General features: G+C 40.4%; 1 protein-coding gene across 5 annotated transcripts in view; it reads left to right on the top strand.

Moving 5' to 3' along the window:
* Positions 1–23,418, top strand: part of SLC17A5 (solute carrier family 17 member 5) — a 34,942-nt gene extending 11,524 nt beyond the window's left edge. For 2 of the 5 annotated variants that reach the window (XM_081313489.1, XM_081313491.1), the window contains exons 3-11: positions 238–471; positions 2,355–2,442; positions 2,688–2,774; positions 3,422–3,540; positions 3,984–4,142; positions 10,093–10,225; positions 13,100–13,247; positions 15,503–15,593; positions 18,425–18,972. In XM_081313489.1, the coding sequence (XP_081169615.1) occupies positions 238–471; positions 2,355–2,442; positions 2,688–2,774; positions 3,422–3,540; positions 3,984–4,142; positions 10,093–10,225; positions 13,100–13,247; positions 15,503–15,593; positions 18,425–18,562 (1,197 nt within the window). In that variant the 3' untranslated portion in view covers positions 18,563–18,972. Of the gene's footprint in view, positions 1–237; positions 472–2,354; positions 2,443–2,687; positions 2,775–3,421; positions 3,541–3,983; positions 4,143–10,092; positions 10,226–10,350; positions 10,379–13,099; positions 13,248–15,502; positions 15,594–18,424; positions 18,973–23,204 lie in introns of those variants that run through there. The other 3 variants (XR_014024580.1, XM_081313490.1, XM_081313492.1) reach the window with 3 other exon arrangements.
* Positions 23,419–25,621: the final 2,203 nt, after the last annotated feature.

The following is a 25,621-nucleotide window of genomic DNA, read 5'->3' as shown; positions in this document are numbered from 1 at the left end:
GGATATACTTTGTAAGAAGCTTTTTTTCATGTGTCATACTAATGATCACGGAGATCACTGTTACAGAAAATGGGATTTGTTAACCAGGCTGTAACAGGAAGCAAATTCCACAAATGCTCATGTGGGAAAACACAATACTTTCTTTCTTTCTTTCTTTTTCTTTCTTTCTTTTTTTTTTCTCTTATGATGTATAAAATATTGACCAGACCTGCCTGCCTCTTCCTCTTTTCTTTTTAGGGAAAAAGCTATCCTTGGGATGCTGAAATGCAAGGCTGGATCCTTGGCTCCTTTTTCTATGGCTACATCATTACTCAAGTTCCTGGAGGATATCTGGCACGCCAATTTGGGGCAAAGCTGCTGCTGGGCTTTGGCATCTTGGGTACTGCTGTTTTCACCTTGTTCACACCGTTAGCAGCAGATTTAGGAGCTGGATTCCTCATAGCCGTCAGGGTTTTGGAAGGTCTGGGCGAGGTAATCTCTTGCTTTTCCTTTGATGTTGGCTAAACAATGGGAAAGAAGGGGAAACACCAAGTGAATAAATGACCACCACTCTTCATAGTTTTCTGACATGAGTAGCTCCTGGCTCCTCACTCTCTTAGTCTTGTCACAGAACTTGTAGCATCTTGGACATGGACTTGACGGTTTCCTCTTTTCCCTCAGTTCTCCTGTGTTTCGCATGAAAATTATGTGAAACACATTGTGAAAATAATGTGGTTTTTTGTGAGTGCAACTGTATCATTTGTAAGGACAAGTGTATTGTATAAAGTATAAAGCGCCATCTTTGTGAAAAATCATAGATATAAAGAGTGGTACACCGTTCTGTACAAAAGTAATCCAACCCCCTCCAGTCCTGCTGCCTCATAGTGGTAGAAGGTGGTCCTGGGAGTGATGAACAAAGAATGCCAAGAACATAAATCCCCAAAGCGAAGGCACAAAGGTCATCCCAGTTACTCAACTAAAGTGAGCAGTCTCTGTATCAGGCAACAATGATATAAGATGTCAAAGACAAAAGGTCACTTTAGTGACACTGGCAAAGGCATCATTCCATACTGCTGGGAGAAGCAGTGGTAAACCATTCTTGTCTGTTACCATGAATCCACATGGGGATAGGCAATATAAAATTGTTCTGGAGAAGATTTTAACAAAATGGTTACTAAGAGTTGACACCAACTTGATGGCACGTAATCAGGAAATCCAAATCCTCAGTGGAATTCTGCATTTAATGCCATTTTCTTTTTTTGGCAAATTTCAGCTTCATCCGTGCCTTACAGGATTAAATGGAGGGCTTTCTTTTTCCCCACAGCTAATCATTTTCAAGGCAGCTCTCAGTATTTTGGATCACATTTAATCATCAAATCAGATTCATAATGTAAAATTATGCCCAGAGTTACCTTGTACGGGAGATGGGTGGCATAAAAATTTAATAAATAAAATAACAAATACATCCACTCATAGGAGTATCAGCAAAGTAAAACATTGAAGAGTTGGCCAGAATAAAATATTGTTTAGTGTTCTTGAGAGGCATCCAAAGCAACAGCTGTTGTAAGAATAGACTCTGCTCATAGAATTCATCACCCTAGTGAACAACCAAAGATTAGAAGCAGATCATAAAACGGCTTATCCCTTTGCATCTTTGGATGCCTTTTCATCTTAAACATTATTGCTTATTCATTTTCATTTTAAATTCTGCATTACTTTTGCTGGGCGATCTAGCTTAATTTAAGAATAAGGGTTTTTTTTATAAAGTTTCACTGACTGATTGCATTACATCATGCTTCATTACATATCAATATTTTTGGTCAAGATTGAATATTTTGGTGGCTAAGACTTGGTAAAAATTGAGCATTCAGTATAATTATCCACAAAACATTTTCATCTGAAGGATTATGATGGGCAAGAAATTAGTTCTGCTTAATTGGTCTTCAGGTAATGTGCATGTGCTTAAAACAACAGCTTCAAACCAATACTTTCCCAGGATTTATTGAAGAGAAGCATTTCATTAAAATAAAATATTTTACCAATGAATGCTATCTTGTTTTTGTAATATAGATATATAGTAAAGGTAAAGGTTCCCCCGCACATGCGTGCTAGTCGTTTCCAACTCTAGGGGCCGGTGCTCATCTCCGTTTCAAAGCCGAAGAGCCAGCTCTTGTCCGAGGACGTCTCCATGGTCATGTGGCCGGCATGACTAGATGCCAAAGGCACACGGAACGCTGTTACCTTCCCACCGTAGTGGTCCCTATTTTTCTACTTGCATTTTTACGTGCTTTCGAACTGCTAGGTTGGCAGAAAGATATATATTACACATATATATTTCATGTATATATTACATTATAAGCAAATATATTTTCCAGGGTGTAACGTTTCCAGCCATGCATGCCATGTGGTCTAATTGGGCTCCTCCATTAGAACGCAGTAAACTCCTTAGTATTTCATATGCAGGTAAGATTTCATGCATATTTTTAGTTTTGACCATGGTTGACTGTGGGGTGGCCCCAAGAAGAACTTGCAGGGCTATGAATTTCCTCCCTTCCCATATCCTGTATTCTTCCTGGTACTTGTAACCATGGCTCACTGTAATGCAGGCCTTATCCTTAACTCAGATGTTATTTTAGACACACTTGATAAATAATTTGTTTACTAAGATACATGCTGTCAGCATTTTTTAAAAAATCTTTAATTTGTAGGTGCACAGCTAGGAACAGTTGTCTCACTTCCCTTGTCTGGTATAATATGCTATTATGTAGATTGGAGTTACGTATTCTATTTATTTGGTAAGTAGTCTCATTGCACATATAATTCTTTGATTAAGGCTTTTTGTGTTTAATTCTAGAATAGTGCTACTACTTAAACTATTGTATTATATTGTACAGATGCTTTATTTTTTCATATCTTAGGAGGTTTTGATTGCTTTTATTAATTTTTTTCTGTCAGGGAAATGCAAGCATGCAAACTGTAGAGAAATTTGATGATTCCAAGCAGTCATGGTGTTGGGCTTGTATTTTTCTTAATAGTTCAGCCTTTGTGTAATAATCCTATTTTCTAAACATTTCCCTTTGTGTCTGTGTGTGTATCTGCCTGTATGTATGGTTCTCCTCTCCCAGCTGCTAGCATTTTACATTTAACACCTTTAGCCATGCTGGAGCCAACAGATCTAAAAGTTAATATGTTAAGTACTACGTGTTATGCGCTAACAATCGATTTTGATAAAGTTGGGACACATTGACACAAACTTGTAAACATCACACATAAAACAATACTGTTGAAATGCCCTGTAACTTTTCAAGGTTTTTTTCTGGCAAAGGATTATTATATGAGGCTCTTATATTCACATGCAGATAATTTTTAGTTAAGTCTACTCTAGCCATAGACATTTTTTGCTGCCTTCAACTTAAACACAGGCACTTTCGTTTACTTTAAGGTACCTTAGGTGTATTGTGGTTCCTCTTCTGGATGTGTATGGTTAGTGATACACCTGAAGCTCACAAGACAATTTCCTCTGCTGAAAAAGAATACATTCTGTCTACCCTTTCACAACAGGTATGAACCATCAGCAAACAGTTACCATCCAGGTTAAGTGCAATATAATGTATAAATATTCACTGTATATAAAAAAGGGAAAAGTAGTCCTTAAATATGCTTTTAATCATGCTAATTTTTTAAAAAAATTAAAACTAAGGGTTAACCCTTAACTAAGGGTTCCATTCATCTTCCAAAACAAATTCTCCAGACCTATGAGTTTCATTTTAAGTTAGTACAAACAAACTATAGTGAAATGGTGATAGATATTCTCCAATGAAAAAGATGTAGACTCAGTAAAATATAATACCTGATCATATAGCCCGTTTTTTTATATTGTATCTCTGTCAAAAATTTATGTCAGAATTAATCCTTCATAATGCTGAATAACATTCTTTAAAAATTAAATTCCTTGAGATCTAAAGGTTTTTAATGTCAATATGAATTTATTTCCTTCCATTTAGCTTTCTACCCAAAAATCTGTGCCTTGGAAAGCCATATTGAAATCTGTTCCATTGTGGGCCATTGTTGTTGCACACTTTTCTTATAATTGGACATTCTACACTCTCCTTACCCTGCTGCCTACATACATGAAGGAGATTTTGAGATTTGATGTGCAGGAGGTAAGCCACCCTATGCATTCCAATTTTACAAAAATTAACTTTAATCCTAAAGTGGTACAACCATGAACCTAGATTCAGGAGGCTTTATAAACTCTATTAGTCTGTGATAATTCAGTTAATATCTAGACTGGATGAGAATTTGATTCCCAAACTAAGGCCCATTCTTGCATTTCTGCCTATGTTTCTATTCAACATAAGTTCAGGTTTTTGTAAGAACCAAAGTATTACAAAATCTTCCTAGGATATGGCTATACTTAAATTACTGTATGTGTACTCCTGGAAAATTCATTCTAGTTATCAAATCAGAGATTTGGGGCAAATTGTTTTAGTATAATTACAGTGCAATTTTAAAAATATCTTTTTTAATTAACTTTTTTCGTGCTTTTTTATGTTATGGAAACAGTGGGGCAATTGTTGATTTTTGAGTAAAGGCTTTCACATTTTGCATACAAAATTAATAAGTGGACATTATGGACTCTGTTAATGGGTCTTTTCACAAGTAATCATGTCTTCTGGGTGGACTATTCCAAAAGGAACAAAAATTGAGAAAAATGTTGGCTTCCCGTGGACTGCCTGATGCATATTTGTATTTCTTCAGAAGATTATGTACTGAATAAGTACAAGGAAAGAATCTAAGTAACAGGACTGAGCAGTTTAAATGCTTTGTCCAATTATCATATAATCAGAGCTTGGAATCTGTTTTTTTTTCTTTTTACTGTATATAGTCTGCATGATGGGATTTGATTTTTTTTTCTGCAGTACCTTAAATCTAAAAGAGCTGTTGAACTAATATTTGCCCCTCCCCCAGTAAAATAAACCAAATGAGGAAATGGTAATATTCATTCTAATTCAGAGTCATGAAAAAAGCTTTGTCTTACATTTGTAATGTGTCTCCGATGAAACAGGTGCTACTTTTTGGCCACATACTTAAAATTCATTACTATACTTGTATTTCCATTATTTACCATTAAAAAGGGTTATGTAATTTTTAAATAATGTCTTTATTCTCAAAGGTTCAGGCAATTTCAACAATTGTTTGGAAACTCCATATCCATATAATGTGCATAAACATATATATATATATATATATATATATATATATATATATATATATATATATATATATATATATATATATATATATATATATATATATATATATATATATATATATATATATATATATATATATATATACCGTATATACTTGAGTATAAGCCGACTCGAGTATAAGCCGAGACCCCCAATTTCACCCCCAAAACCTGGAAAAAGTTATTGACTCGAGTATAAGCCGATCCGCCGTTCTGCAAGCCTCTGCCGCCAGCAGAGGCTCGATCCGCCATTTTGCAAGCCTGAATACACAGGAATACCCTGTGTGGCCGCGGCTCTCGGGGAAGCCCTGGCTGTCCGCTTCCTCGCTCCACGCTGCCATTCGGGGCCCGCGCGTTACCCGGGCAAATCGCGGCGCCCAGCAGGCGAGGAAACACCCCCCCTTCCCTCAGGAGACGCGAAGCAAGTGACCGCCCGGAGCTTACCGAGGACTTGCGCGCGGCCGAGGCTTTGGTGCTTCCAGGATCGCGCGCACCTCCCCAAACCTCCCCAAACGTCGGCAGGTCTCCGTTCCTCCTGCCGACCTTTGGGGAGGTTTGGGCGCCTCCCCAAACCTCCCCAAACCTCGGCAGGTCTCCGTTCCTCCTGCCGACCTTTGGGGAGGTTTGGGCGCCTCCCCAAACCTCCCCAAACCTCGGCAGGTCTCCGTTCCTCCTGCCGACCTTTGGGGAGGTTTGGGCGCCTCCCCAAACCTCCCCAAACCTCGGCAGGTCTCCGTTCCTCCTGCCGACCTTTGGGGAGGTTTGGGCGCCTCCCCAAACCTCTGCAGGTCTCCGTTCCTCCGCGCAGACCTGCCGACCTTTGGGGAGGTTTGGGCGCCTCCCCAAACCTCGGCAGGTCTCCGTTCCTCCTGCCGACCTTTGGGGAGGTTTGGGCGCCTCCCCAAACCTCCCCAAACCTCGGCAGGTCTCCGTTCCTCCTGCCGACCTTTGGGGAGGTTTGGGCGCCTCCCCAAACCTCGGCAGGTCTCCGTTCCTCCTGCCGACCTTTGGGGAGGTTTGGGCGCCTCCCCAAACCTCGGCAGGTCTCCGTTCCTCCTGCCGACCTTTGGGGAGGTTTGGGCGCCTCCCCAAACCTCGGCAGGTCTCCGTTCCTCCTGCCGACCTTTGGGGAGGTTTGGGCGCCTCCCCAAACCTCGGCAGGTCTCCGTTCCTCCTGCCGACCTTTGGGGAAGTTTGGGCGCCTCCCCAAACCTCCCCAAACCTCTGCAGGTCTCCGTTCCTCCGCGCAGACCTGCCGACCTTTGGGGAGGTTTGGGCGCCTCCCCAAACCTCCCCAAACCTCGGCAGGTCTCCGTTCCTGTTTGGGGAGGTTTGGGCGCCTCCCCAAACCTCCCCAAACCTCGGCAGGTCTCCGTTCCTCCGCGCAGACCTGCCGACCTTTGGGGAGGTTTGGGCGCCTCCCCAAACCTCCCCAAACCTCGGCAGGTCTCCGTTCTTCCTGCCGACCTTTGGGGAGGTTTGGGCGCCTCCCCAAACCTCCCCAAACCTCGGCAGGTCTCCGTTCTTCCTGCCGACCTTTGGGGAGGTTTGGGCGCCTCCCCAAACCTCCCCAAAGGTCGGCAGGTCTGCGCGGAGGAACGGAGACCTGCCGAGGTTTGGGGAGGCGCCCAAACCTCCCCAAAGGTCGGCAGGAGGAACGGAGACCTGCCGAGGTTTGGGGAGGTTTGGGGAGGCGCCCAAACCTCCCCAAAGGTCTGCGCGGAGGAACGGAGACCTGCCGAGGTTTGGGGAGGCGCCCAAACCTCCCCAAACAGGAACGGAGACCTGCCGAGGTTTGGGGACGTTTGGGGAGGCGCCCAAACCTCCCCAAAGGTCGGCAGGTCTGCGCGGAGGAACGGAGACCTGCCGAGGTTTGGGGAGGTTTGGGGAGGCGCCCAAACCTCCCCAAACAGGAACGGAGACCTGCCGAGGTTTGGGGAGGTTTGGGGAGGCGCCCAAACCTCCCCAAACGTCGGCAGGTCTGCGCGGAGGAACGGAGACCTGCCGAGGTTTGGGGAGGTTTGGGGAGGCGCCCAAACCTCCCCAAACGTCGGCAGGTCTGCGCGGAGGAACGGAGACCTGCCGAGGTTTGGGGAGGTTTGGGGAGGCGCCCAAACCTCCCCAAACAGGAACGGAGACCTGCCGAGGTTTGGGGAGGTTTGGGGAGGCGCCCAAACCTCCCCAAAGGTCGGCAGGAAGAACGGAGACCTGCCGAGGTTTGGGGAGGTTTGGGGAGGCGCCCAAACCTCCCCAAAGGTCGGCAGGTCTGCGCGGAGGAACGGAGACCTGCCGAGGTTTGGGGAGGTTTGGGGAGGCGCCCAAACCTCCCCAAACAGGAACGGAGACCTGCCGAGGTTTGGGGACGTTTGGGGAGGCGCCCAAACCTCCCCAAAGGTCGGCAGGTCTGTGCGGAGGAACGGAGACCTGCCGAGGTTTGGGGAGGTTTGGGGAGGCGCCCAAACCTCCCCAAACAGGAACGGAGACCTGCCGAGGTTTGGGGAGGTTTGGGGAGGCGCCCAAACCTCCCCAAACGTCGGCAGGTCTGCGCGGAGGAACGGAGACCTGCCGAGGTTTGGGGAGGCGCCCAAACCTCCCCAAACAGGAACGGAGACCTGCCGAGGTTTGGGGACGTTTGGGGAGGCGCCCAAACCTCCCCAAAGGTCGGCAGGTCTGCGCGGAGGAACGGAGACCTGCCGAGGTTTGGGGAGGCGCCCAAACCTCCCCAAACAGGAACGGAGACCTGCCGAGGTTTGGGGAGGTTTGGGGAGGCGCCCAAACCTCCCCAAACGTCGGCAGGTCTGCGCGGAGGAACGGAGACCTGCCGAGGTTTGGGGAGGTTTGGGGAGGCGCCCAAACCTCCCCAAACAGGAACGGAGACCTGCCGAGGTTTGGGGAGGTTTGGGGAGGCGCCCAAATCTCCCCAAAGGTCGGCAGGAAGAACGGAGACCTGCCGAGGTTTGGGGAGGCGCCCAAACCTCCCCAAACAGGAACGGAGACCTGCCGAGGTTTGGGGAGGTTTGGGGAGGCGCCCAAACCTCCCCAAACGTCGGCAGGTCTGCGCGGAGGAACGGAGACCTGCCGAGGTTTGGGGAGGCGCCCAAACCTCCCCAAAGGTCGGCAGGAAGAACGGAGACCTGCCGAGGTTTGGGGAGGCGCCCAAACCTCCCCAAACGTCGGCAGGTCTGCGCGGAGGAACGGAGACCTGCCGAGGTTTGGGGAGGTTTGGGGAGGCGCCCAAACCTCCCCAAACAGGAACGGAGACCTGCCGAGGTTTGGGGAGGTTTGGGGAGGCGCCCAAACCTCCCCAAACGTCGGCAGGTCTGCGCGGAGGAACGGAGACCTGCCGAGGTTTGGGGAGGCGCCCAAACCTCCCCAAACGTCGGCAGGAGGAACGGAGACCTGCCGAGGTTTGGGGAGGTTTGGGGAGGCGCCCAAACCTCCCCAAACGTCGGCAGGTCTGCGCGGAGGAACGGAGACCTGCCGAGGTTTGGGGAGGCGCCCAAAACTCCCCAAAGGTCGGCAGGAGGAACGGAGACCTGCCGAGGTTTGGGGAGGTTTGGGGAGGCGCCCAAACCTCCCCAAAGGTCGGCAGGAGGAACGGAGACCTGCCGAGGTTTGGGGAGGTTTGGGGAGGCGCCCAAACCTCCCCAAAGGTCGGCAGGAGGAACGGAGACCTGCCGAGGTTTGGGGAGGTTTGGGGAGGCGCCCAAACCTCCCCAAACGTCGGCAGGTCTGTGCGGAGGAACGGAGACCTGCCGAGGTTTGGGGAGGCCCCCAAACCTCCCCAAACGTCGGCAAGTCTCCGTTCCTCCGCGCCCTGCCTGCCTGCTTCTTTCCGCTGCGGAAAGAAGCAGGCAGGCAAGGCGGGGAGCTCCGGAGACCTGCCGACGTTTGGGGAGGTTTGGGGAGGTGCGCGCGCACCTCCCCAAACCTCCCCAAACTTCGGCAGGTCTCGGACGGCGGTGGCTTGGGAGAGGTGCGGGCGATCCCGGAAGCACCAAAGCCTCGGCCGCGCACAAGTCCTCGGTAAGTTTTTTTGTTGACTGGAGTATAAGCCGAAGTGGAATTTTTCAGCCCAAAAAGTGGGCTGAAAAATTCGGCTTATACTCAAGTATATACGGTATATATATATATATATATATATATATATATATATATATATATATATATATATATATATATATATGTTTTAAATGTTTGTTAAGCATTCAGAATACACTTGCTTAGTCCCAGACACGGGACAAATCTTATTTCCTGTTTCAGCCTAGCCCAAGGCCATCTACAGGCAGTAGCCACAGCAGTGGCAGCTCATATTTGTGTAAATTTTTGGGCTTGCTAACAAAGAATAAAGAATAAAGGGAGACCAATATGATCATTTCAAACTTATTTGTTCTCATCAGTCAGCCATACCCTTCTGAGATTCGAACCTGGGCCGACTACGTCTTAAGCAGTTGTTTTAACCCCTAGGCCACAGGCTCTCTCTCTCTCTCTCTCTCTTAGCTGAGAAGCAAGGAAGATATGTGTTAAATGTTTGTTAAGCACTGTATATATATATGTATGGATTAGTATCAAAAAAGAGTCACAGAAAGCTGTATGTTAACTACTGGTTACCTACCCTGCATCATTTACAAATATTATTTCTGTTCATGCTTATCTTTAAATATGCAATCATCTCATTTGAAGGGGAAAGCAAGTACAAAACATACTTGCATTATAACTTTACTCAGAATATATATAGGTATATATATCTATGATCATATCTAAAAATATAATACATCGCTCATGCTAATATTATAAATCATATCTAGAATCTGATAAATTGTTGAAATTATTTTAAGTATCATTTTCCCTCTCTACAGAATGGATTCTTATCCGCACTTCCTTATTTTGGCTGCTGGATATGTATAATTGTGTGTGGTCAGTTTGCGGACTACTTACGGGAAAAGAAAAATATGTCAACAGTCTGTGTTCGCAAAACATTTACAGCAATAGGTAAGAAAAGAATTTGTTTTTAATGTAGCCTATAGCTCATGTAGAATGAAAGTGAATTGGTTTGATACGTTAAGTAAGCATTAATACAACATGTAATAATTTTAAATATATATATTTGTTTCCAGACAAAATCCACGGCATTTCTTACACAAGGTGAGACTTTCTAATTAAAGTACACTGTTTGGTCAGAAGGACCCTGCTCCTTCCTGGATTGGCCCGATATATCTTGCATATGTGTTGAAGGTCACAACCTACGAGGACTATATGAATCTTGTATAAACATAATTCTTAAAATAAGATTGTCCTACAGTAATTATATATATTAATTTCAGGTGTGAACAACCAGACCCATACATGCAGAATGCAAGCTAACTACTTTATTCTGTTCTGCCTATAATACAGGAATCTCCCCAGTCTGGCAGCCTACTCTTGGGAACAATTAGACAAGGCTCCAAGAAACCTGGGCAAGGAGTAGTGTCCTAGCTCTTTTGCATTTGCACAGTGACTCCAGGCTAACTCTGTGTGAACCCCCCTTCCTGCCAGGCTGGTGCTTCCCAACATCTAACAACGACAAAGATCACCCTGACATTTTTAGGAACATTTTTTTGAAGGGGAAAGCATGTGCCAAACATGCTGGCATTACAACTTTCTCAAAATGATAGAAAGCTACCTTATGCCGATTCAGACTTTAGCCCACCTGATAAATGTCATAAGACATAGTAGATTCTGTAGTATTAACTAGAAATGAGCTTTCCTGATGTTCAGACAAGCATCTTTTCTAGGGCTACTTAGAAATACCAGTGTGCTTCTGCTACTTATGCTTGCTTGTTTAAGTAAAGCTACCATGCTCTTGCTTCCCTCTGAATCTTTTGTCCTTGATAACTTAATACCTTGAAACAAACTGAAATAACAATGCATAAATTAATTTTGAGATTATTAGATAAGGGAATTGGTATCATCTTTTTATTCACAATTCTTTCACTGTTTCCCACATTCGCCTTTGCTGCCTTGTCTTAAAATAAGTATTCTGGGTTTTTTTAACTGATCCAGTTGATTTTTAAAATAGATTCAGTATGTTGTTTTTAACAAAGCTGCAGCAACAGCTAGGATGTTGCTATAAAACATGAAACCTGAATTTTATACTTTGTTTTGTACACTAGATCAGTGTTTTTCAACCTTTTTTGGGCAAAGGCACACTTGTTTCATGAAAAAAATCACGAGGCACTCCACCATTAGAAAATGTTAAAAAATTTAACTCTGTGCCTATATTGACTATATATAAAGTAATTCTCTTGAATAGGAATCAAATAAACACAAAGAAAGTATTTTATAATTACTTTTCAATTTTTCCCACGGCACACCAGGCAACATCTCGCGGCACACTAGTGTGCCGCGGAACAGTGGTTGAAAAACACTGCACTAGATGGCAATAGAAAGCAGGATAATTACGACATTTTCTAATTTATTTTTTAATTTTTTATCCTAGCAAAATAGTAATAAGTATCCAGTCTCAAAGTGTCACATAGAGCACACAAATTAGTATAATCTTAGCTTGCATTACAAAACAATTGCTGACTTCTTTAAAGTTGTATAGACAAATATTTAGCAACAAGGACAATTGAACCTCCAAGATAGTCTAGCAGGAATTTTGATGCACTTTTTATAATATGGCTAGTAGAAAGCAAGCCATTAAAAACAGTTTCATGTTACTCCAGCAAACACCATCATTTTGAATTAATTTAAATCTTTTAGTAACAATGTTACATTTCTACCATGTAATATACTGAACTGTCCATGAAATGCCACTGAATTGGGGGTGCATTGTTATACAGGTAGCCTCTTTGATGTACAACCATAATTGAGCCTGAAATTGTGTTTTGTACATTGTACCAGACATTAAGTGGATCACTACGTGACTGCACTTAATTTTATGACTTTTGCAACTGTCATAAAGCAAACTCTGTGGTCGTAAAGCAAATCCATTGCCCACAATGGGCAGATTTTTCCAGAAGCTCGAAATAATCTCTAGTTTCTGACAAAAAAATAAATTAAATTGAGACCTTGGAATATTGAAAACAGCCATAAATATGAGCTAGTTGCCAAGCACCCAAAATATAATCATGTGATAAGGTAGAGGCGGGCCCAGCCATTAGAACTTTGAATCCAGGTCATAAGTAGTTCTGGGGAGGTCCGTCAAAACTTTGAATAAAGTGACCAGTCATAAATCAAGGTAGCTTACCTTTGTAAACTGTCTTATATCCAGATCAATGCCTGTTGAATTAGACTGACAGTGATATGCCAGGATTTCAGGAGAATATATATATATATATTCCAGCTACTGGGAATTTATGGGGAAAAAAATAAGGAATTCAACTTTTCTACGCAGTGCATATGTTCTACTATCATAATTACAAATACCTTCACCTTGTGTGCCCACACTGTTCTACCTGCTTTCTTCTAAAATCTATTTTTGATTGCATCCTAATGTCTACATGATACTAATCTCCTATGTCTCCAACATACTGACTTTCTTGTGCTGATAATACTGTAGTGGGTTCTTTGAGCTTGGATGGATCAAAGGAGAATATACCTGTTTCAGGTTACAAATTCCAAAGAATATGTGTTGCCATTCTTGTTCCCTGACAATATACTATGGTACTGAGGAGTTATTGACCTATTTTAGACAATGTTATCGCTTTATTTAGGGATGAAGGGTGAAATCACGCTTTCAGTTATCCTCTGTTGCAGGTCAAGAGCTGAAAACTAAAGCTACTTTTATAAAATAAACAAAAATCAAAACTACACTAAAACATCAAGAAAAAGAATAAATAGAAAGTGTTTGTATAAACTTTCTAATTTTTTTATTTAATTAAGGAATGGTTGGGCCTGCAGTATTCCTCATGGCGGCTGGATTTATAGGTTGCAACTATGAAGTGGCAGTTGTATTTTTAACCATATCAACAACACTTGGAGGGTTTTCCACGTCAGGTTACAGTATCAACCACTTGGATATTGCACCATCGTAAGTTTTTTGAAGGCTTTTTATAGCTTTTGATTAAGTTTTTTACTAGCTGTTACGTTTTCCTGAAACAGATAATCTCATTATACTACGTATGAAGCAGAGAATTCAATGAAGAATGCTTTTAGAAATTGTAGATTATTGCAAACTATGTTATTTCCTTAAGACATTCACACAAGTTGAATTTTTATTGTCATCAACATTGGGCATGTTCTTCAAAACTGATACAAATATCACAGGGCAACTGTAGATTGCTTTCTGGTGGATATTTCTTAGTGATGGAACAAAAAATATTTTCCTCAATGTTTTCGTTGATTTTTCATTAAGCATAAAGATAAGTGTAGAAGACTGGAAGAGTGACAAAGAAGATAGCATCAGAAATCTTTCAAAATAATTTTGAAGCAATTAGAGAGATATTACAGTGCTTGTGACAGAAGCTAGTTTCTCTACAAATGCTGCTCCCATTTTAGGCATGTTGTGCCATGTTAATCATGGCTTCTCCAAGCTGGAATGGAGAGAACCTAAAACACTTGTCAAAACCAAACATAAAAAGCAAATCTTGGGCTCTCTGTCTGGTGTCCTCAATCAGAAGAAACTTTAATAAGTTTTCAAGTAATAATTGCTGGATAGTTTGCAGTTGGCTCCCATCTATTGGACAGAAAACCACCACCAGGCATGTACCTGTAAGAGACAGATTTTAGTGTGGCCATGTTGTATAAATCTACCATTGAAAACTCCATTTGGGAAGCATTCTTTGTTGCCAAAGTGAATGAAAGAAATATAGAGAAATTGGGCGCCCGGGCCCGGTGTGGGGATTTCTTTGTTATGAACAGAAAAGTATTCTCTCCTCAACATGGTCCCTCCAACCTTCTCACTGTAATAGCCACCAGACATGGCTCCTTTCCTTTGCCACTACTGCCAACTGGAGCTGGCGAACAGATGGGTACAGCTATTAGTCCTCCATGCCACTTGTCACATTTCTCATAATGATAGCATCTTCCTGTATCATCATCATGCTCCTCCAATCCATTTGGGCTGTGTGTGTTTGTGTGTTGGAGGGAGGGCATTTGTAGTTTTGATTCCCTCACTACACACACCTAGGGTCATTCAATTCCCTAGAACAGGGGTAGGCAACCTCGGCTCTTTTATGACTCATGGACTTCAACTCCCAGAATTCCTGAGTCAGCCGAGGTTGCCTACCCCTGCCCTAGAACATTGGACATGTTTTATTTTCTGGAGGGTGGCAAATACATTTGATACATCTTCTGCAGTCACTGCAAATCCAACTTCAAGCAATAACCACATCAAAATTTAATGCTTAAATTATTGTTAATCCCTTGCAACAAAAACCATACAGATTCTTATGGCACCTTTAAGAAGTGTCATAAGCTTTCCTAAATCCTATTTCTTCTAATACATGCAATTGATTGGCTATTTTAAATTATAATTTAGTTACTTTCCCCATTATGTTCAGTCATTACAATGCTAATAACTAGTTATAAAATTTTATTTAGATTCCCACATCTTAAATATATCAAGTAAAGGGAAACCCTTTCTGAGAGAATATAAAAATGGATCGTACAAGATTATCTAGAAGATAGCTGCATTCAGATACCAATACATAGTAATTTACACCAACTGGCAGCCCTTTGTTTCATATATTTCCCAGAAGGACAATTTTTTGTGTGTATGGAGATACTCTTGTAATTGGCATAGTTGTTGCAAAGAACCCATTGTAGACATTATACAACTAAGAAATTTCTTAATGGAAGGAATATCTTACTTTTTTGTGGGGGGGGGGAAATGCTACACTGAGCTGTTTTGAGACAGACTTTGTGGTTAACATTTGCTGAGTGCATACTGTAGGTATCTACTGTATATGTCTATTAACAATACTGTTGGAAAGTATAGTTTATCTTAGCTGTCAAGTCTGAGCTGAAATGAAGTTGGAGGGAGACCATTTAATTTGCAGCGAGAATCCCTTTGCTAATATCTGAGAAGCTTGGACACATGAGAAGCGTTTCTAATCCTTTGCAGACAAGTGGATGAATCATGTGTGAAATTCTTTCTAGTATCCCGTTTCAATCTGTCAGGAGGGCTTTGGATGCCAAAATGCTTGGACTGCTGTTGAAAAAAAATCCTCTGTTCTGGAAGTACACATATAATGTAATCTGATTCTGAAGGGGCAGGAAAAGAATTGCAAAATTGAGAATTGGAAAGTTCCAAGGACTAATCCTTGTTTTCCCTTATAAACTTAGCTATGCTGGCATCCTCCTTGGAATCACAAATACATTTGGCACTATTCCAGGAATGGTGGGACCACTTGTTGCTAAGGCTTTGACTCACAATGTAAGTCACACTTATTTTATTTTTAGAAATTTTTAAAAAAACAGGCTTGTGTACTATTATTAGTTGAATAATAATGCATTTCCCTGCTAAACTCAGAATACTGACCTGATTTATTCTTGGTAAGAAATCATCACAAAATCCTAAGATTGTAGGCTGAACTGAGAAGTTAGAAAAACATCCCAGAAAAGGGCACTTATTAAAACACACTTTGATACTTAAGAAAAATCACACCAATCTAAATAATATTCACATGAGCGTTTCTTGAATTACATATTAATAAATAAATGCAATTATGTATTTTCCTTAATATTATATTTATTGATAGATCTGTAAAAATATATCCTTTAGCAAAGAATTTTTGTTCCGAGATTCCCCAATACAAATCTCTTATTTTAAAATAATTCTTCTCACACAGCAGTGCAAAATAACTCCCAAAGTCGGCAACCAAGTCAAGTAAATGTAAACTAAAATTAGGATATAATTGGGAGGTAACACAACACAAGAAAGGAAACATGAATTCAAATTATTAATTAAGAAAGTATATAGGCCAGACCTCTGAAGAATGTTTCTTATATATTCACAATAATGTTTTGTCATTTTTTTAAAAAGGCCATATAGCTAGAAGTTTGTAACTTTGACTAAGCAGCTTCAGAAATTTCTTTTTCTCAATATAATTCTGGAGGAATGTCAGTTATATTTCAGTGTGTAATAAGCATCTTTAGAAACTAGAGTTAAAGTTCTAACTTCGACCGTAGCTTATGTGTGCAGTAAGAACCACATATACAAATTATAATTATAGCTCTTTTGTTCTTTTTAATAGTAGTCATGCAAATAAAATAAATAAATCTGTTACTTTCAAGTATCACTTTTCCAGCTCTCTAAAATAATGCTTTAAATCAGAAATAAATGGTACTTTTCAATATGAACTCATTTAAATCTTAACTGAATTCTTATTTTCCATTTCCACACATTGCAGTGGTATCTAAGTCAGTAAAGTGATGTTACTTAAACTTGGTGCTTGTTCCTGAACAAGATTGGGAGTGCGATATCTACACTTTTTTTCTAAGAGAAATTATTGAATCTTCACATTCTCCTTTCCTTCTGACTTCTTGCTATTTAATTATGCCTGTGGTTGCAATTCAGCAAGGCAGAGTAGAATCTGCCTAAGTCCAATAGTAGCCATAACTTATCTGTCAATGCTGCTAACATCAAATGTTATTGCTTGACAAGGGATGAAGAAGTAGCTATTTCATATGTTAAACTTGTGTATTGCTTTAAGACTTGTGTATTGCTTTAGTTTAAAGTTGGGAGGAGGGAAGAGTAGGAATGCACTTTCAAGGCCATTTGTCTCTCTAAAGAAGATAAGGCTTTGGCGGTTCTTCTAACACAAGGGAAACTGATTCTTTAAATTAATTGGAGAATATGATTAATGACAAAATTAGAACGGTGGAGAATTGTGTTTTAATATATTGTGCAAGGGGCAGAGATTTCAGATTCCAGCTTCTTTTGAGCAAGCATTTGCCAGTGTATTAGGCTAATAAAGGACTTTTAAGGTAAACAATGCCTCAGTCACTTGAAAAGCCCATACGTCGGAAACCTGACACTAACATGGAATTAAAATAATTGTTAATTAGTGCTAGCTCTCTTTATCCATATGCTTAGAAAGTTCTAATATACCTAGTGCATAGTGCAACTGCTGTAGTTAGTTTGTTAACAGAGATCTTGTAATAGGTGGAAGCAAATTTCTTGGCTATAACTTCTGCTGTACACTGGTAGAATACCACTGAATTTTATTTAACAATGAGAATTAAAACGCCTCAGCTATATCAATATTCACACAATTCTTTACACATTTTGTTATTCCAGTTATGAATTACTGGAAACTTGCAAGCAAAGCACTGAAGGGTTAGCCCAAAGTATTCAATTGTCTGTGTAGTTTTTCCCCAATCTAACTTTTACCAAGTTCCTTTCTTTCTTTAGTTACCATCTGTAGGTTTTTCTCGTTTCTTCTTGGCTGTAGTGATTCATATTTATGTTTACTACTATTTTTCTGTGCTTTGCTCAACCTCATTTCTAGGATTCCTTTTCCAACTGCAGTGTTTTAATCCTGGCCAAACTGACTAGTCCACTTTTCTCATGGAAGGTGGGCAGACTTTTTTTTTAAGATAAGAGTTTTTAAAAATTCTTTCACAGTTGAAATAATGGCACTGAATATCAAGGTAGAAGCAGAAAGGCCCCACTTTCATTATTAACTACAGTGGAGATAGAATGGTGGGATATCACATAAATTATTTAACAGCAAGAGACTGTAGGCCACAAGTATGCAAGAGGGGAGTTTGTGTCATGATGTCACTATGAACCTGTGGTCATTTTGATACAATCTCGGATTGCCTCACATGTGTATATCAAAGCTGAATTTTCACTCAGCCATGCAGTTCAATGGATAATTTTAAACCACGTACTTTATTCCTCTTTAATTCAACTCTCAAAGTTGATGAAATAAAACAATAGGAAAAAGAACAATAGAGCTCTTTGGAGGGAAGGTACGAGTGTGAATAATTTTATTTAGATATAAGAGTCTGGCACAAATACTTAGTTAATTCAGTTGTAATAATCATTAAACTATAAATCTCCCTCTTATTAAGAAAGTTGAAAATTGCTGAGCTGTTAACTGAGTTAATTACATCTAATATCGAGAAAGAATAATGAAAATGATAAAACAAAAGAGTTGCAAGAGGATACGGAATGAATAACATAATGGAAAGCATTTTTCTCACTCTTGAGCATCATCCTGCTGTACTGATTTATCCTTTGTATTCCTCTTTTACCAGAACACTATAGAAGAATGGCGGAACGTGTTTTATATTGCTTCTGCCCTTAACTTATTTGGAGCTCTTTTCTTTGCATTGTTCAGCAGTGGAGAAGTGCAAAACTGGGCACTCAATGGTTACAACATACATAGGAACTAAAGGAATACTGGAGAGAATGACAAAGCATTAAAATTACATCACTCGGAATGCCTTTTATAAGGATCTCTGTTAAACTAACCGAGTTCCTTTCCTGGAAGACATTTTACATTTCTAATATGCTGGTTTTTGTATTGAACTGGGATCTAATCCAACAGACTTATACTTTCATTTGGTAAATATATGAAGATGCGCCATATTTTAATCTGTTATCTACTTTTTAAATATTTATGAAATCAGTGGAATATGAGTGATTGTTAAAATGCCAGTAAGTAGTAATTAAGGGATAATGTATAAAAAGAAGAAATGCAGAATGTTTTTTGTGTTGCCTTAAGAGTGTTAGAATTACTATTTTACCTGTATTTTTCATGTGTTAATTTAAACAAATGGAAATTAAATGTTCTTTTAAAATATATGTGTCTCTCTATAAATATGTTGTAAATTTTCCACAAATCAAGGAAGCAACATCCTGACGATTCATGAGTATAAGCCCAAATCCTCAGCTGCCTTTTATCAGAAAAGAAAAGTTGGAAAGCATGGCATCTCACTTTCATCTCTTACTTCAATTCCAGTATTAAAACTGAAAAGCAACCCCCTTTATCCAAATAAAGACGATCATAGAAGCATGGTAATATTTGTGGACAGTAACTGGCATAAAGATGTTTAATTGGCTACTTGTTCATCTTCAATTATAATTACTCAGGCTCTCTTCAGAGATTTGATGTGGCCATGTACCATTAGAAACTTTTAGCCTACTGTTAATACCTCACTTGTACCAATCTCCATTGCAATAAGCCCTATGTCAATTTGTATTACTATATCATCCAGAACATCTGCACAACAGGTGTTGTATCACACCTTTTTCATAGAATCGGTTCTCTCAAACTGCGTTTTTGAGATTAGTGCACTAGGAGGAGACTTCCCTGCATCTATCTCTTTAAGAGATCTAGAAATATCAGGAACTCCTAAGTTCTTAGAAAAATATTAGGAATGGTAGATAACTTAGTCTATATACATAATATTGTGGGATTAACTAATCAAATTTAGTAATGAGTAACTATGCGCAAAATTGTATAAGGAAATAAAATTCAAAACAAGGGATGGTTGTACAGGCTTCCTTTGTGTGACATTGGTAGTTGAAATGATGTAGTAGAGTATAAAGCTTGAGATTGAAACCATATACTTCAATCAGTAATATGAAAAGTAAATATTTTTAAAGGTGAATAAAGATCTTGTGAAGCTTTCCAAAACTAACATAAATCTGAGAGAAGATAGACATTTCTGGGTTTTGGACTTTCCACAGCAAAACATCACTGATAGTTTTGTTGTGCATAATTTCAGGGAGCCCAGTTGATTTCATTTGTAAGAAGTGGCAGTTACTGCTTTTCTACCTTACCATAGGTTTGAAAAGTCATTGAAATATTTTAGTAATATCTTGTTTGTTCTTTTCTATTGTTTTAGAATAATTACCAACATTGGCAGTGAAGTTGGTGCTTTTTGCCGAGTTAGTAATATGAACCCTACAACTCTTAGAAATGTGGGCATTTTCTCACTTTTAAGGAGATATATCATAGTACAAAATACTTCCAACCCTTTATCTCACTCAGCCCTCCCTCATCTCTTGCCTCCTGATAACTTGGACTTTAGTTGTTCTAATTCTTTGTAGCATAGCCTTGGGAGATGATGAAGAGGGTGGTCATCTCCTTGAAGGCACCATTAGAGAACACTGACCTTGCTTTTACAAGTCAACGAGGGAGTTTTGTGATCCAGAAATGGTCTACTACCCACATTTTTTTTATATACTTCTTTTGTAAATAACCATTTTTAAACAACTTGGGAAGATAAACAATGTAAAATAAGCTTCAATAGTGCCAATTTGTGCCTACTCAAGAAATATCATGGAGGAATTTTCAACTTGCATGGACTACAGCTATCAGGACATCATTCAAATGCATTGCCTTTTCACCTACAATGTATCATCTGCACCTAATGTGGTATTGTTCATGTGATTGGTTCCGTTATTTTTTTTCCTGCAAATCGACTAAGTTTACTTTGTTCTTTGATTAAATATTTCCCCCACTGGTCTAAGAATGTTACTTGGTCCAACTGTAGAATATTTTTGTCATGTTAATTTGTTCACCCATCTGTTTTATTCTGAAAATGAGCCGCTAATGATCATGCTTCAGCATGTTTATAATATTTAGTCATTTGATAGTGAAATGGGTGGCATATAAATTTAATATAGAAGCATGCTTTCAGCCTTCCAAAGCTACCTACAATAACAAACTCAACAATGCTATAAAAAATTGAAGCCAGCACCACAGAAGTGTAGGAAGTTCCTCAAACCCTGGCAATTAAAACATCCAATTAAAAATAGTTATGCACTATTTTACAAATACCCAAAGTCAATGGGCTCCAAAAAACCACACAAGTCCCTGGGCAACACACACACACACACACAAGCACTCAGAGGCTACTACTCATCCCTCACTATTCCACTCTCCCACTTCTCCGTTCTAGGACATTTTATTTATATCAAAATCAAGATGGCTACAATAATCCCAGGTTCCTTCCCTTCCTGCTTCTGCTCCATTCTCAACTTTACCTTAGACAGGGCCTTTGTAATTACTCCCACTATCTTAGCCTCTTGAATCCTTTCTCTGAGTCCCACTTCAGTAATTGGAAAACCTGTTCCAATTACTAGGTTACATGGCAAGTTGGGGATAACTCCTATCACCATTACTTCTTTCATTCCTTCTTGCCTTTACTTGGACTTTAACAAATGGGACGTTTCAGTCTGCCCAAACACAGACTCTTAAGAGGCTCTTTCTCCATATTTGTTGCCTTGTTTACGTTTGCTGGTATTATAATTTTTCTTCTCAGACGATACTGCAGCCATTCTTTTTCCCCCTTCCCTTTTAGCCAATCTTTGGACAAAATGGCCACTTTTCCCACAGGTCGTCTATGGTTTTTTGACCTCCCAAGGCCTTCCCTTTAGTTTGGGCAGAAGCTAAAGGATTCTCTACTTCTTTCACCTTTCTCTCTTCCGGCTCCTTAAGGTTTTTACTTTCTGGAACAGGCTTTCTTATTCTCTCTCCTTCTGAATCTTCTCTTCTAATAACCTCTCTAACTTTTTTGCTGCCATGTAGTCCTTAGCCAATCTGAGCTGTGTTTTTGTACCAAAACCTCAATTTGGTAGGGGGTACCTGTAGAAACTGTTCTGAAATTACTTTCCCTGTCACTTTCCCTTTGCTTTTTTCCATCTGGCTTCAACCATTTTTTGCCTAGTCTTCCAGCATTGCTCACAATTCAAACATCCCTTCATGTTTATCATAGGTGTAGTTCCTAAACCTTTGCCTATAGGTGTAAAGAGTGACAACCTATCTGTATAGGATTATGTCTTTCATATGAGAGTAATCCACTACTTCTCTTGCTGGAAGTCTACTGTAAGCTCTCAAACCCTTTCCTATTAAACATGGGGCTGGTCACATCAACCATCCACACTCAGGCCACTTATAAGAGGTAGCTTCTCTTTTGAACTGGTAAAATAGGCTTCTGTTTCTTCTCCTCTGACACCTTGGGAATTTTAATGTCTTTGGGACAACCGCCACTCTACACATTCTGAAATAATTTAGAAATTGAATGTGCCCCTTCTGGTGACTGTATCCCTTTAAGTAGGTCTATCAGCCCCCTAAACTCTTCTTGCCTCTCTTTTTCTCCTTTGTGCTTCCAGCCTATCTTTACTTTCTCCCTCCAAACTTGCTCCTCTTCCTCTTTAATGAATTTCAGCCTTTCCTTTTGCTCCATCTTATCAGATCTGCCATGATATTGGCCCAAGTATCTGTGCCTAGCCCCATTTCAGGCTGGTCCACCTTTTGCTTTGGCTTTACCATAGACCAGGGGTCTTCAAACTCGGCCCTTTTATGATTCATGGCTTTCAATTCCTAGAATTCCTCTGCTGGCTAATTCCTGAAAAATCTGAACTGCAAGGCCCAAACTCCTTTTGCAGCACTTTTTTTTAAAGCCAAAGTTGGTTTTCTTTTCATTGAGTTTAAGCCACCTTGTGTGGTTTCCCCCTTGTGTTAGTTGCCCTCCTTTTGGATATTCTACATTTATTGGCTGTTCCAGCCTTTTGTCACCACTTTGTCATGAATTATTTTACATGTACCCATTACTGGGCTCCAAAACACTACCAGCACAACAGGTCCCGGGGCAAAACACACACAACCACTTAGAGGCTATTACTACTCTTTCCCACTTCTACTACACCTCCTCCTACTGGTCCTCCAACTACTACTACTTATGAGTCCTACTGCTGGAGAACAGTATATCTACTTTAGGCTGCTTTAGGAACACACACACACATCCTTCCCCCTCCCCCCTCTCTCTCTCACACACACTCACACACACACCACCATCATCATCACCACCACCACACCCAGCTGCCTCACTGATCAGCTTTTATAGCTAACAATTGCTGTACTGGCTGGGAGAGGACTTAAAGGGACAGGACAATTGCAGCACAGGTGCTGGCCATTTTGTAGGCAGCCTATCATCTCGCATACCCAATGAAACTGAAAAGAAGAGACGCCTAGATGGAACAAATATGTCTTCAGGGCTTCCCCTAAAGCTTGTTTGTTTTAAGCCTGACAGATTCCAGATAGCAACAGATTCTGGAGGCGTGGAGCCATTGGAGAAGTTGCCTTATATTGCTATTGGAGGACCACCAATTTTGATTTCAAAGTGCAGGCAAGTTGACAGCAATGAATGTTAATACTTACGTTCCTTCCTGGAATATGTACATGTAGTCCTTGTTTAGCAAGTACAATTGGCACAACTACAATTATTAACTTGGTTGTTAAGCAAAGCACTCACTTGGTAGAACTGCTTATGATTTTATTTCAGCTTTCCTTTGCTTTACAGACCAACAAGGTCATAACTTCAAGGACTGGTTTCATCATTGTCATTAACTGCAAAAGATAAGAAGACTGTATTTCACAGAAAGGAAAATTATATTGTTCCTAAAAACCTCATAATACTTTTTTTGTGAGTCAGATTTTTTTCTTTTCTTTTTTTAAAGTTAAGGTATGCAACTTTTCCTGTAGAGGATCAATAGCTGTAAGTTCAGTTGCACCCAGAAGACTAACTGGTGGCCTTTGAGCTGATTCACGATTAAGCCACAATGCTATTAAGTGCTTTGTCCATAATGTACCATACAAGCAAGTTACTTTGTTTAGCACTTCTGTTCCTGGCAGAGGCAGGAAACAAAGAGAGGGATTTAAAAGGAATCATCACACAAAGCTAAACTCGTGGGGTTGCCTCTGGAACAATCCAGAGAGAGCTTCATCTGGATTGCCTGGAACCCTTCCCCCACCCCCATCAGTGAATGTTCTATCTTACAGGAAAGAGTTGTGGGATTCTAATGGTTCCAAAACATTCCAGAGAGATGAAAAATTACACGATGAAATCATTTCAACTACAAGAAGCAAGGAGGAAACTACAAAGCAAGCTTGGGGGGAAGGTGAGCATCAAATCAAGCGTAAAATGACAGTGTCAGTTACAATTTGATTTTGCAGCACGGTTTCTGTCTAGTATTTATAAATCACACCTGTACCAATAAAGAATTACCGTATTTATTGGCGTATAACACGCACTTTTTCTTCCTGAAAATAGGGGGCAAATGATGTGTGCGTGTTATACGCCGATATAATGTTAATGACCCATAGTAAATACCGCACCTTTTTAAAATGAGGTGCATGTTATACGCCGGTGCGTGTTATACGCCGATAAATACGGTAATTACCCTACCACAGTAAACAACAGATGGACACTGTATTATGATAGCCAAAGGAGACATAGAATAAGACTCTCTTTTCTGCACAAATATTGCAAGTATAGAAACTTGCGTAGTCTTGCCTCTTGTCTAAGTCTTACCAAGAATGAGCTAAAATGTACGCTTAGGGATATGGTGGCGTTTTTAACTCTGATTGTTTAATGTCATCATCCATTTTGGGGTGGGTCAATAAATCTACTGAATGTTTCATGCTGCTTTATAGGTTCAGTCTGATGTATGCTGCCCAGAGTCTTCAGATTGTGGTGGGATATAAAAAAATGCCAAATTAATAAATAAAAAGAGAAACTGGAAGTATTAATACATTTTCAAAATATTTTCCATAGTAAATGTATTGCCTTCATTTGTAAAGCACTCACCCAACATTTCAAGATATCTTAATTTTTTTTTCCTTTAGCATTCTTTAATTTTCAAAAATAATGCATCATATATTGGCACTTCTTTGAAGACAACATTTAAACTGTATATTCCTTCCAGAAGACATTCCTTGACACAAGCTCTCAGTGGTTTCATTTCTTTCCATTACTATTGATGTGTATTTATTTACTTACATTTGTGTACTGCCCATTTCACCTGATTTAAGGTGGAGTATAAGAACATGATAAAATATAAAACCAAAACGAACATTTAAGAAATAAATAGTTATGAGGCCAGTTCATCAAAGCACAAATGCCCTACGAAATAAACAGAGCTTAAGTACATTCTTGAAGACCAGGAAGTTAGGGCCCTTATACTTCAGAAGGCAAAGGGCAACCATAGAGGACCATCATCAAGTCCCAAACTTCTTGACTTCATGTGGAACATTCAGCATCCCTTCTCAAAGGATGGGTTGAAACATGCCTGGAAAGGTGGCCCTGCAAATACATGGGAAACAAGCCATTTGGGGCTTTGACAGTATCTTGAGAAGGGGAGCAAACTCATCAGGACAGTGACAATAATGTTTGCTGCTGGAAAGTTGGTACGCTACCGAGAGCTCTTGGAAGTGCAGAATAAAGATTTCGCACCCATCATGTGACAGGTAGATAGTTTTGTAATCTTTCTACTTGCCAGCATTATCTATCTACTTTCCAGCTTTTCGTCTCCTGGTAGAAGCTATGCACCTCTAAAAATTGCACAACCAGCAGAAATTCAACTGGTAAATCCTGTCTCAGCCTGGAGATGTAGTCACAGGGAAAACTGTATTTGATAATGTTACAGTCATGTTCAACAAC

The sequence above is a fragment of the Vipera berus genome, assembly GCF_964194415.1.
Source record: "Vipera berus genome assembly, chromosome: 1".
Lineage (NCBI taxonomy): Eukaryota > Metazoa > Chordata > Lepidosauria > Squamata > Viperidae > Vipera > Vipera berus.
This window is presented reverse-complemented; position numbering and strand designations above follow the sequence as displayed.